The 13,442-nt window shown below is 36.6% G+C and overlaps 2 protein-coding genes across 2 annotated transcripts; both read right to left on the reverse strand.

Moving 5' to 3' along the window:
* Window positions 1–3,955: 3,955 nt before the first annotated feature.
* LOC147477351 (uncharacterized) lies at window positions 3,956–4,477 on the reverse strand. Its single transcript, XM_086585986.1, has one exon. It carries the CDS (start codon window positions 4,475–4,477, stop codon window positions 3,956–3,958), a length of 522 nt encoding a protein of 173 aa, XP_086442112.1.
* Window positions 4,478–4,735: 258 nt separating this feature from the next.
* On the reverse strand, window positions 4,736–5,353 carry LOC147477352 (uncharacterized). Its single transcript, XM_086585988.1, has one exon. It carries the CDS (start codon window positions 5,351–5,353, stop codon window positions 4,736–4,738), a length of 618 nt encoding a protein of 205 aa, XP_086442114.1.
* Window positions 5,354–13,442: the final 8,089 nt, after the last annotated feature.

Here is a 13,442-nt window from a genome sequence, read left to right on the forward strand (position 1 = left end):
TATTATGACGTCACACACACATTGTATCAATATTCGTTCAAATCTTATGACGATTAAAATAAAAGAATTCAGTTTATACAAACATGCTCTTTGACATCTTAAATATCTTACACAGAGCAATACTCAAGCATGATATAAGGCAAATCTTTAATAAAAACTAATAATTTCCTATGCAAACAAGGCATTCAGTAGCATTAAATCATTCAATATGACATAGGAATAGCATAGACACAAATAGTTGAACCTAGCAATAACATTAATTCAAGAACATTGTATGAAAAAGAGTAGTTCAATAACATAGATTCGCATACATCCTTTGACTATTTTATTTAACTATACCATACTCGTGTTATGCCTTATACACATATAAGATCAAATCAAAGGATGGTAATCTCAATTAATGACTTATGAATACTAGCAACTTCCATACTCACGACAACAATTTCGACTTGACGCATTGGTCGCTATGAATTAATAATCACAAAAATATCAAAGTAAGCATAATAAATTAGCAATCAAGCACATGATATTCATTATGATATCTAATAGCATTCTAGGACTCGAGAAAGAGATAGATGCGAGCTAGAGAAACTTGCCTGATCGTCGATGGTCGGAAACTTGTCAGACAACTAGAAGCAAAAGAAAAATGTATTATATATCTCTCTGCCCACTCAAAGCTAAAGTTTGCATCTCGTACTCCTGAGCAACCTTCTGTTCTTTCCTTTATTATTTTGTTTTATATCTACTCTAAACTCTAAGATTAACATTTATCTTCTCTCTTGAAGAGTTCTACATAGTTTGGAGACTAGCAATTCACCGACTGTGTTATTTCCTTGTGGCTATAAACTATCACATAAGCTTGGGCCTTAAAAGAATACTAAAGACATACAATAGGCCCAAAGCATTATATTAGTACACAAAAGAATGAAGGTTGTTACATTCTTCCCCTCTAAAAAAAAAATTCGCCCCAAAATTTAACATACCTCGTTTAGAATAGATGAGAATATTTTTCACGAACATCCATCTCAAGCTCCCAAGAAGCTTCCCTCTCGTCATGATGATTCCATTGTACTTTGACCATAGGTATGGTTCTACTGCGAAAAACATGTTCCTTTCTATCCAAAATACGCACAGGTTTTTCTTCATAAGTAGCATCTTGCTATAAATCAAGGTCCTCAACGTCGATCACACTAGCTGCTTCCTCATCTCCTAGGTGTTTCCTTAGCATTGACACATGGAAAATGTTGTTTACCCTTGCCAAGCTGCTTGATAACTCCAATCTGTAGGCAACAGTTCCAATCTTGTCAAGTACCTTGAAAGGTCCGACATATCTAGGTGCCAACTTACCTTTCTTTCCAAATCGTCTCACTCCCTTCATAGGAGACACTTTTAGTAACACATGGTCGTCTTTCTGGAATTCTAAGGGTCTTCGTCTCTTATCCACGTAGCTTTTCAGCCTACTTTGTGCAATCCGTATCCTATCCCTGATCAGTGCTACCTTTTCAGTGGTGTCACGTACTACATCTGGTCCAAGCAAAGTACTATATCTAACTTCAGCCCAACAAATTGGTGACCTACATGGACTACCATATAATGCCTCATATGGTGCCATGCCTATACTGGTCTGGTAACTATTATTATAAGCGAACTCAATCAGTGGTAAGTGTTCCTCCTAGCCCCCTTTAAAATAAAAAAGGCAAGCCCTTAGCATATCCTCCAATATTTGGTTAACTCTTTCTGTCTGTCCATTGGTTTGGGGGTGAAACACGGTGCTGAAATCAAGTTGAGTACCCATAGCCTTCTGAAAACTACCCCAAAATCTAGATGTGAACTGACTGTCTCTATCCGACACTATAGAAACTGGAACTCCATGTAACCTCACTATTTCTTTAATGTATAACTTAGACAAGTCATCCACACTATGCATAGTCTTCTTCATAGCTAGGGAGTGTGCAGGCTTAGTCAATCGATCTACAATGACCCATACAGAATCATTCCCACGAGGTGATCTCGGTAAGCCTTTTATGAAATCCATAGTGATGTGTTCCCATTTCCATTCAGCCACTAGTAATGGTTGTAAACTCCCAGTAGGTTTCTGATGCTCTACCTTGATTTGTTGGCAAGTCAAACACTTTGATACATAGTCTGCGATGTCATACTTCATTCTTTTCCACCAGAAGTGTCTTTTTCAAATCCTTATACATCTTTGTACTCCCCTGATTAACAGTGTACCAGGTGCGATGCGCTTCATCAAAGATGGATTTCTTTAATGCAATCGCATTAGGCACTATTATTCGACCCTTAAGTCTCAAAACACCATCTGGACTAACAGTCCAATCTGTCACGATGTCTTTAGCCATCTCAGCCTTTCTGGACCTAACAAAATCATCCGTTTCTTGTGCCTCAATAATTCTTCTTATAAGATTAGGTTGAACAATCATATGACTAATGAATACCCCTTGTTCCCCACTATCTTGATGTATGTCAAATTCATACATTATTTCCAGCATTCTATACTCCGAAGTCGCCAATAATGCCATCAACCCCCTCGGTTTTCTACTCAAGGCATCTGTAACCACATTAGCTTTCCCCGGGTGGTACTGAAGAGAAAAGTCATAATCCTTTATCAACTCCATCCACCGTCTCTGTCTCATATTAAGGTCTCTCTGATAGAATAAATACTTTAAGCTTTTGTGATCCGAATAGAGTTCAAACCTCTCACCATATAAGTAATGCCTCCAAATTTTTAATGCAAATACAACTGCCACCAATTCTAAATCATGAATGGGGTAGTTCAGTTCATGCACTCTCAATTGTCGTGAAGCATAAACAACTACTCTTTCCCGTTGCATTAGAACACAACCCAATCCAAGCAACGATGCATCAGTAAATATTACAAACATAACTCTACTCTCTGGCAATATCAAAACTGGCGCAGAAGTTAGCTTAGCTTTCAATTCTCGAAAAGATTTCTCACACTTCTTATCCCATATATAAGGTACACATTTTCTAGTTAAATTGGTTAACGGAGATGCTATATGCGATAAACCTCTAATAAATTGGCGATAATAACTTGCTAAACCCAAAAAGCTATGAATCTCTGTAACTGAAGTAGGTTGCTCCCAATTGAGCACCGACTTAACCTTAGAGGGATCAACATAAATGCTCTCACTCGTTATCACACACCCTAAGAAATTAACTTCTCTTAGCCAAAAGTCACATTTTTCAAACTTAGCACATAACTGATGCTCTTGCAAGGTCTGTAGTACAATTCTCAAATGTTCAGCATGCTCCTCTCGACTACTAGAGTATATCAGTATGTCATTAATAAAAACAATAACAAACTGATCCAAGTAATCTCTAAAGACACGGTTCATGATATCCATTAATGCAGCTAGAGCATTAGTCAGCCCAAATGGCATGACTAGAAACTCATATGAACCATATCTTGTTAGAAAAGGTGTCTTTGCAACATCAGTAGCCCTCATTCTATATTGGTAAAACCCTGACCTCATATTGATCTTGGAGAACCACTTTGCCCCCCAAAGTTGATCAAACAAATCATCAATCCTGGGAATTGAAGAGGATATTTATTTCAAATAGTTGTCTTGTTCAACTCCCTATAATCAATACACATACGGAGTGATCCATCCTTTTTCTTGACAAACAAAACTGGTGCACCCCACGGTGATGTACTACGCTTGATGAAACCCCGATCAAGTAGATCCTCAATCTGGGTCTTTAACTCTTGCAACTCTTTTGGTGCCATATGGTATGGAGGTCGGAAAATGGGAGTAGTGCCCAGGACCAAATCAATACAAATTTCAACCTCTCTAGCAAGAGGTAAATCAAGAATATCTCTAAAGACATCCATAAATTCAGACACTACATGTATACCGTCAACCAGTGACACATCCCCTCCATTTTCCATAACCTCAACAAATGCGAGGTACGCTTATGCTAGGAAATTTCCTGTTGCAATAGCTATAACCATAGAATCCTGTCCCTCGACCTTAAAAGTCACAGTCTTGGAAAAACAGCCCAAAGAAACATGTAATGATGCTAACCAATCCATTCCCAGAAGAACATCAAATCCATACATATCAAACACAATTAGGTCTACTGACAATCGAAGGTCGTCAAGAGAAATAGTTGTCACACAGCGACACACCCTATCTAGGATCGTATATCTACCCAATGGTGTCACTATCTCTAAAGGTGGTGTCAAAAAATCAGAAGTAAGATCCAATTTCAACATAAAAGAAGTGGCAATAAATGAATGACTTGCACCAGAGTCGAAAAGTATTCTAGCAGGTTGAGAATGTACTAGAAAAATACCTTCTACCATTGCTCCATTAACACCCCCATCACGAGGTACTACAACATAAACTCTACCATTTGGCTGTGGTGCGGTGTGTCGTAATGGCACAGCTGCTGGAACCACAGTTCCCACTTCAACTTTAACAAGAGCATTCATGTGACCTCGAGCCTGAAATGGTGCCTGCTGCTGATCATGTTTGCTACCCTGGCCCCTCTGTTGGCCCTAGTTTTGTCTCTTGTTCTGGTTTTGAAATTCTCTCCTAGGATTCTTACAATCAGAAGCAATGTGCCCTTGATCTCCACATCGATAACAACACCGCTCTTCATAAGGAATAAATATGTATCCTTGTCGTGTATGTCCATGATTTTTCCACCTTGTTCTCTGTTTCTTCCATGGCTGAGAATTTTGACCTTGCTACTTTTGAGCCTTAAATCCTTTACTATAGTTATCATACTTGTCCTTATTTTCCTTCTTCGAATCTATCTTACTAGCATCCTTTGATCTGTCATGAAGTATGTGATCCAGTTCCATAGTGCGAGTACACTCGACAGCATCATTATAGGTCTTAAATTGTTGACCCTTCACTACCTTTCTAAGTGGACGAACAAGACCATCCTTGAACTTCATAGCTTTACTTTCATCTGAAAAATACATATTTGACGCAAATCGAAGGAGTTGTCTGAATTTTATGTCATATTCAGTCACTGTCATACTACCTTGTTCTAATGTCATGAACTCTGTCACTTTTGCAGACCTAATACTCTCTGGAAAATATTGCGCATCAAACCTTATGCAGAATTCAGTCCAAGTAATAGTATTATGGTATTCTCCCACTGAGACGGATTCCCACCACTTAGATGCATCTCCAGATAGACTATAAATATCTAGCTTATGTTTATGTACTTCATTGCTGTTAAGTACATTAAATATCTTTTTCATATCTTCTCTCCAATTATCAGCACTAGATTTATGCACGCACGCTGTGCGTTTTGCTTCAAGCAATAAAGGGTAATATTGAAGCACAACTACCATCATCAACCTTATTAAAGCACAACTACCATCAGAGAACATAATATATGTCTTATACCATTGATACTTTATTAGACAGTAAAACCTTGACTTTATTTGGTTTAGATACTGTGATAACTTAAATTGTTTTTTGGTAGTTCTATTTTATTTTATTTTTTTGGAAAAAGTTGACACGCTATACGAATAATCTGGACTTTATCGGGTTTATTAGTTGTTGTATTTACTCAGTCTATTTTTTGCAGGTCTTTTGGTGACTGTGTTAAGGTCGTGAGAAATGAATTGTAGCTTTGCTTTTCTGGCTTGCTGCTTGATAATTGGGCCAATTTTTTTGTATTGATTTTGGCCCAACAAAATATAGTCTCAAAACCAAACAATGTTTTGGCCTTTTTTGGTAATAACGCGGATGTTTGTAGTGACAGCACCTATCTTACTCTAAACACGTGTGACATGTTTGTGTCTTGACTGTCTTCTCCCCTATGTCACATTCTCACCTCTCTGCTCTCTTCACACATAAACGTTGAACTCTTCTTCGGCATTGCAGAGCAATCGAACAGCGTATCAAAAACTCAATGTTAATTCTTTGCAATTCAACAAAAAAACCAATTAAACATAAGAAATTCGATCTGCTCCCTCCATCAAAGCAATTAATACCGTACTTCAATTTGACATATGCTTCCCAAACAAACAATTTAGTGCTTCCTCCGGATGCAGTACATGGCTTAACGTCTTTAAAGGAATGAGAGTAGGGGAGTGAAAATGAGAAATCAAAATTCGAGTCAAGGGGAGTTGGTGAGGCAGGAAGATAGATCTATAAAAGGTATATAAATAGGGCTAAATTTGTAAATAAACAAAAGTTGTAGGGGCAAATTAAAATAGTCATGAGAAAAAGTGACGAAGTGATTGAGAGATACATTAAAAAACAATATTTCACTATTGCCTGACTGTAGCTGAGGGCCGCGATTATTAAATTAGTTTAGATCTCTCGGATCATTAGTACTGGAAAATTTCTCTGGCTTAAGTTTTATAAACCTCTCAACCATTTTCTGCCATGCTTCATCATTGGGCCCCTGACCTCTCGGAGCCACTACCCCAATCTTATGCTCGCCTATAGGTGCCACACCAACAGGTGGAACACCAGCTCTTTCAAAACCAACAACTCTCTAAGTCAACTAAGCAACTGACGTAATCAAATTTTGTGCCCACTGTGGTGGCTGCTCAGCATTAGGTTTTGGTACTACCTTGCCTTTACTAACACCAGGTGCATTGGCACCCCTTCAAATGCCAGGTGCATTGGCTCTTCTACCTACGCCAGGTGCATTAGCACCTCTACCCTGTCTTGTTCGGGTACCTCTATTCATCATCATAATGTTCTGTTACATTTTAATAAAAGAAAACATCAATCACCGAACTACTAAACCCAACCACATTTACCAAGTAACTTTTATCTTGAATGATAATACAAAACTATCTTACTCGTTCTCACGCGTACTTAATAAAACGTTAATCCTATGGCATGATCTGGACTCTTAACCAAAAACATGTACAAAAGACAATAACTAGTAACAAGCAGGTGGACAACCTTAACCAACAGACTCCCTAAAAAACCTTGAACCTTGTGCTCTGATACCAACTGTGACACCCCAGAAATCTCTGTTTATTAGCCGGCCGGTCTAATTTCTAGAAATATCCAGAGTCTCAATGATAAAATCAAAAATATTCCAAAAGAAAATTAAATAAATAAATAAACCAATATTTAAAACCTCATAATTGAAATTTGTTCTGAAGAAATTTATTACATCCGTAGTCCCATTAATAAATAATAAAATAATGGTATTGGACAATACTAGACACTGAAATAAATCTTCTAACTAAATTAAAGAACTCGAGACCCAGATCATGCCGAAACTCTAAGGACGTGCTCCCTGGGCTAAACCTTGCTCACCTGTCAAAATAATATTTAAGGGTGTAAATCAATGCCCAACAAGTAATCTCTAACAAGAACTATCATCCAAATCTAATCAAAGAATACTACGACACTTACATATGTGTCAGAAGTACACACAAAATACAATCTAATATATTTACAACAATTTAACTGTAAGCTCACAATACTAGCGTGTCACCTCATTGGTATGTGATAAAAGCTTATTCATGTCGTCTTATTAATTAAACTTTGTAGGAAAATAACATCTACACCCCTGACTGTACATATGGTATGATAATTGTGGTCATTCCATCAATTCCAAACCCCATATTCCCATGGTCAAGTAATACGGCGGACTTTTCCTTAATTGTCATTTTATGCAACTATATATATACTTACGCATAAATTATGACGTCACGCACACATTGTGTCAATATTTGTTCAAATCTTATGACGATTAAAAGAAAAGAATTCAGTTTATACAAACATGCTCTCTGACATCTTAAATATCTTACACAGAGCAATACTCAAGCATGATATAGGGCAAATATTTAATAAAAAATGATAATTTCCTATGCAAACAAGGCATTCAGTAGCATTAGATCATTCAATATGACATAGGAATAGCATAGACACAAATAGTTGAACCTAGCAATAACATTAAGGGTTTTTGACTTGCCCCCATTTTGAAGATGATCGAATAAGACTTGCCCCCCCCCAAATTTAGGGAAATTAGATCTTTCAAAACCAACAACTCTCTAAGTCAAATGAGCAACTGACGTAAACAAATTTTGTGCCCACTGTGGTGGCTGCTCAGCATTAGGTTTTGGTACTACCTTGCCTCTACCAACGCCAGGTGCATTGGCACCCCTTCAAATGCTAGGTGCATTGGCGCTTCTACCTACTCCAGGTGCATTAGCGCCTCTACCCTGTCGTGTTCGGGTACCTCTATTCATCATCATAATGTTCTGTTACATTTTAATAAAAGAAAACATCAGTCACCGAACTACTAAACCCAACCACATTTTACCAAGTAACTTTTATCTTGAATGATAATACAAACACTATCTTACTCGTTCTCACGCGTACTTAATAAAACGTTAATCCTATGGCATGATCTGGACTCTTAACCAAAAATATGTACAAAAGACAATAACTAGTAACAAGCAGGTGGACAACCTTAACCAACAGACTCCCTAAAAAACCTTGAACCTTGTGCTCTGATACCAACTGTGACACCCCAGAAATCTCTGTTTATTAGCCGGCCGGTCTAATTTCTAGAAATATCTAGAGTCTCAATGATAAAATAAAAAATATTCCAAAAGAAAATTAAATAAATAAATAAACCAATATTTAAAACCTCATAATTGAAATTTGTCCCAAAGAAATTTATTACATCCGTAGTCCTATTAATAAATAATAAAATAATAATATTGAACAATACTGGACACTGAAATAAATCTTCCAACTAAATTAAAGAACTCAAGACCCATATCATGCCGAAACTCTAAGGACGTGCTCCCTGGGCTAAACCTTGCTCACCTGTCAAAATAATATTGAAGGGCGTAAATCAACGAGCCTAGCAAGTAATCTCTAACAAGAACTATCATCCAAATCTAATCAAAGAACACTACGACACTTACATATGTGTCAGAAGTACACACAAAATACAATCTAATATATTTACAACAATTTAACTGTAAGCTCACAATACTAGCGTGTCACCTCATTGGTATGTGATGAAAGCTTATTCATGTCGTCTTATTAATTATACTTTGTAGGAAAATAACATCTACTCCCCTGACTGTACATATGGTATGATAATTGTGGTCATTCCATCAATTCCAAACCTCATATTCCCCTGGTCAAGTAATACGGCAGACTTTTCCTTAATTGTCATTTTATGCAACTATATATATACTTACGAATAAATTATGATGTCACGCACACATTGTGTCAATATTTGTTCAAATCTTATGACGATTAAAAGAAAAGAATTCAGTTTATACAAACATGCTCTCTGACATCTTAAATATCTTACACAGAGCAATACTCAAGCATGATATAGGGCAAATATTTAATAAAAAATGATAATTTCTTATGCAAACAAGGCATTCAGTAGCATTAGATCATTCAATATGACATAGGAATAGCATAGACACAAATAGTTGAACCTAGCAATAACATTAAGGGTTTTAGACTCTCCCAAAAAAAACTCACATGCCGTCGCAGTCAATACAGTTTGACTGTCATCTCCTGGTGAAATGTCCTAACTACCCTTTCACGTGTAAAATTACCTAAATAGCCCCTTGACTTCACAAGACCGAGTTTTATTTTGAAAAATATGAGGAAACGTGTAAACATCCTGTTCACTCTGATAAACAATCTAGATTGCATCTAAATTACAATCCCTAAAATTCACGCTCTCTAATTTTTAAGGTGGGAAAAGGTGAAGTGACTCTAGCTTTCATTATTTGTGTTGAGTCATGGTGTTTGAGTGTGGATTCATGTTGTTTTAGTGTTAGTTTTCATAGCAAGTGGTGTTTGTTGTCATTTTCAACTGTTAAGTGGAAAATAATCTGTTGCGACTTGAAGAGGAGAAGCAAGGACGAATTTTTAGTGCAATTTGTAGGTAATTATGTTACGTTTTAAAATTGTTTTAAGTATTTTTGGTGGAATATGTTGATTTGGTACCTGGGAAATCGATAAAGATATCAATTTTATATATGCAGTTTAAATTTGTATATAATTTTGACGATTTCGATTCAAATATATAATTTTGGTCTTTTATGAATGGAAGTGGGGTTGGTATGTTTAAAGTTTGTTAAAGTTTTAAAGTTGTATGTTAATAGGGGGGGGGGGGGGGGGAATCTGAAGATACATTATGCTGGGTCATTTTCAAAAAGAAGAAATGGAGAGGAATTGTCACATTTGCATTACAGATCAAAATATCCAGTTAAGGAAATGCTTGATGTTGATAGTGATCAGTTGAATATGATAGACTTTAGTGCAGATGTTAGTCTACCTAGTCACATGTCAAAGTTGGATTATATGAACATTAAGTTGTTCTATCTTGTTAGTGGTAAGCAAGTGTATGTAAACAGTGATAGTGGTCTGTTAGCTAGGAATGTTTGATTTGTTAGTTGTTGATGATGAAGGGTATTGTCATGTATTTGTGGAGAATGATATTGGTGAAAGTGATGTTTCACCTCAACAAAACATTGAATTTCCACCATCTCAAGAATATGATGAAACAATGTGTACGCTAATGGATTTAAAAAAATTGATTAAGAAGAGGGCTTTGAATGCAAATGACAAGGGGAATTCCAGGCAAAAGAAGAAGAAGATTTTTAATGACAAGGGATTTGGCAGTAAGGAAAATAAGAAGAGTGGTAAGGACAAGGGAGAAACAAAGGGAAAGAAGAAAAGTATAACACATATGAAGGGTAAAGGCGTACTAGTTGATGAGGAAGATAGATTCTGGGATGAACTTAGTACTTTTAATAAGTTTTCTGATGAAGAAATGGATACTGAGCTGCTAGAGTATGTGGATGTACCAAGACTTGCAACAGAAGATCCAGTAGAGATTGATGTTGAGGTTGGGTTTAGAAACCCACCTAGACAACCTAGGGAGCCTCATATTGATAAGCTTGATATCCTGATGAGGGATACCACAGTACACACTCATCAGATGGAGAAATAGAGTGGCAAGAACCAAGGAGTGATGAGTTTTACAAGTTTGTATATGAAACCTCTAATGTGTATATGGATGAAGGAGAGATAGTTATGCCAACTTGTTATGATGAATGGAAAAAGTTGGTATGGAGTGGCCTGACATTGAAACTCTAAGGCATGAAATTTCAGATTATTGCATAAATAATAGATTTGAAGTTTATATGAGGACTGTCAATGAAAGGTACATGATTAGAGCTAAATGTAAGGGTAGCTACAAGGGTAAAGACTGCCCTTGGGCTGCTTATTGTAGACTGAGGCCTGATGCCTTCACAGTGAGATTAAATACATTTGTAAATGAATATATATGTTCTACTGATCCAGAATTAAAGAATGGGATAGTTGATGCAAATTGGGTTGCAAGAAAGATTGCACCACAGATGAAGGTACATTACAAGACCATGTCTCCAAGATTTATCATGGCTGAAGTCATGAGAGGAGATAACCATGTTAGTATTAGCTATTGGACTGCTTGGCATGCAAGGTTGAAATGTTTGCAAGATATTCATGGTGACTATGGAGCAAGTTATAACATGTTGCCTATGATATGTGATTAGGTATATTATTTATATTTGTAAATCATTTGGTTGTTTATCATAATGGTGTTTGAACTATTTCAAATGTTTACTTGGTACATATTTTGAAAAGTAACACAGGATCCAAAGCATGTTCTTCTAGAACTGATGGTACTTTGAAATTTGAGGATATGTGTGTTTGTTTTCCTGCTTCTTTGCATGGTTTCTTGAATGGTTGTAGACCTATCATAGGACTAGATGGATGTTTTATGAAGGGGAAGTATGGATGACAATGCTTAAGCATGGTGGCCTTGGTTGGAAACAATGGCTTGTTTCATGTGGCCATTTATATAACTAGGTATGAGAATAAAGCTAGTTGGATTGGGTTTTTGAATATAATAAAAAAGTATGGAATAGATGAACATATGGAACCTGTGACATTCATTTCAGATAGACATAAAGGATTTGTTAAGGCTCTGGCACATGAATTTCCTAGGAATCCCCATAGGTTTTGTTTTAGGCATATGTTCAAGAATTTCAAAAATTACTTTAAAGCCAAATACTTAGATACTATAGTTTGGGGTGTAGCTAAGTGTTATAAGAAGATAGAGTTTGAAAAGTTAATGGAGAAGTTAGGAAGAGAATGTAAGGAAGCCAAGGCATGGTTGCTACAAGAAAATGTGGAATGTTGGGCTAGGTCACAATTTGATCTTACTACAAAGTGTGATCATATTATCAACAATTTCTCTAAGTCCTTTAATAATTGGGTATTGAAACTGAGGAATAAGCCAATAGTTCCTTTTGTTGATAAGTATCATAAATTGTTAATGTCTTTTCTGTACAAGAGGAGAGAAAAGGCCAAGGAATGGGATGGGGATGGTCTAATTCCACAAGTGGAAAAGAGAATCAAAGAACTGATAAAAAAAAAGTCCATTGGTATCATGTGGAGTCAAGCAATGAGGTGGTGATAAGTGTTAAAACTGAAAATGGAACTAGATTTTGTGTGAACTTAGTTGACCATGAGTGTAGCTGTATGAGGTGGCAGTTATCTGGTATAGTTTGTGTACATGCAGTGGCAGTGTTGTATCCAAGGAGAGTGTATTGGAAAGAATATTGTAGTAGCTATTATTGGGTGTCAACCTACAAGCTTGCTTACATGGGACACATCATGCCAATGCCTGATATGTCTGAGTGGCCTATGAATTGTGTAAGTTGTAATATATCTGTAATTAATGATTGTGCATTTTCCTAATCTCAAAAGGACTAACATATATCTTGTATGTAGGATCTTGAAAGACAAATCATGCCATGCCTCCATATGTCAGAGGCATTGGGAGGCCCAAAAAGGCAAGGACCAGAGGAGCAGATGAAGAAGTTAATCCCAACAAGCAAATCAGACTTTGTTCTAAATGCAAACAACCAGGACACAATGCCAAGACTTGTAAAGGTCTACCTACTACAAAGAAAGATAAGCATGGAAAAAAATCTCAAGAGGAAACTCAAAGTTCACAAGCATCAGCTCTTGTTCCAGAGGAAGCTCTAGAATCCATTGAAGCATCACAAGCATCATCTCATACTCAACCAGGACACAATGCCAAGACTTGTAAAATAAGCAGTATGTAGAATCAACTTCTGAAGGACTAGCTCCTACTGAAGCATCCAAAGCAAAGTCCTCAACAAAATCCAAAATGTCTGCAACAAAATTAACGACTGAAGCAGCTCCAAAATCAAGTTTGCAAGCATCTCAGGCTTCATCATCAACTCCTCAATCAACAGCTCAAGTTTTTAAGGTATATTTTGTAATTATTTTAAGTTACAATATGCTCCCTATGTTTTATATAGTTGATTAAGTCATTAAATTTAGGACCCTTAAAATTATGTTATGTTTTGTTATCAGGCACCAGAACAAAGACACACATTT

The sequence above is a fragment of the Coptis chinensis genome, chromosome 9 (genome assembly GCF_015680905.1).
Source record: "Coptis chinensis isolate HL-2020 chromosome 9, ASM1568090v1, whole genome shotgun sequence".
NCBI classification, from domain to species: Eukaryota; Viridiplantae; Streptophyta; class Magnoliopsida; order Ranunculales; family Ranunculaceae; genus Coptis; species Coptis chinensis.

Bases quoted from the DNA above. Each gene is read 5' to 3' on its own strand.
- LOC147477351 (XM_086585986.1), bottom strand. From the start codon at position 4,477: ATGAATGCTCTTGTTAAAGTTGAAGTGGGAACTGTGGTTCCAGCAGCT.
- LOC147477352 (XM_086585988.1), bottom strand. From the start codon at position 5,353: ATGGTAGTTGTGCTTCAATATTACCCTTTATTGCTTGAAGCAAAACGC.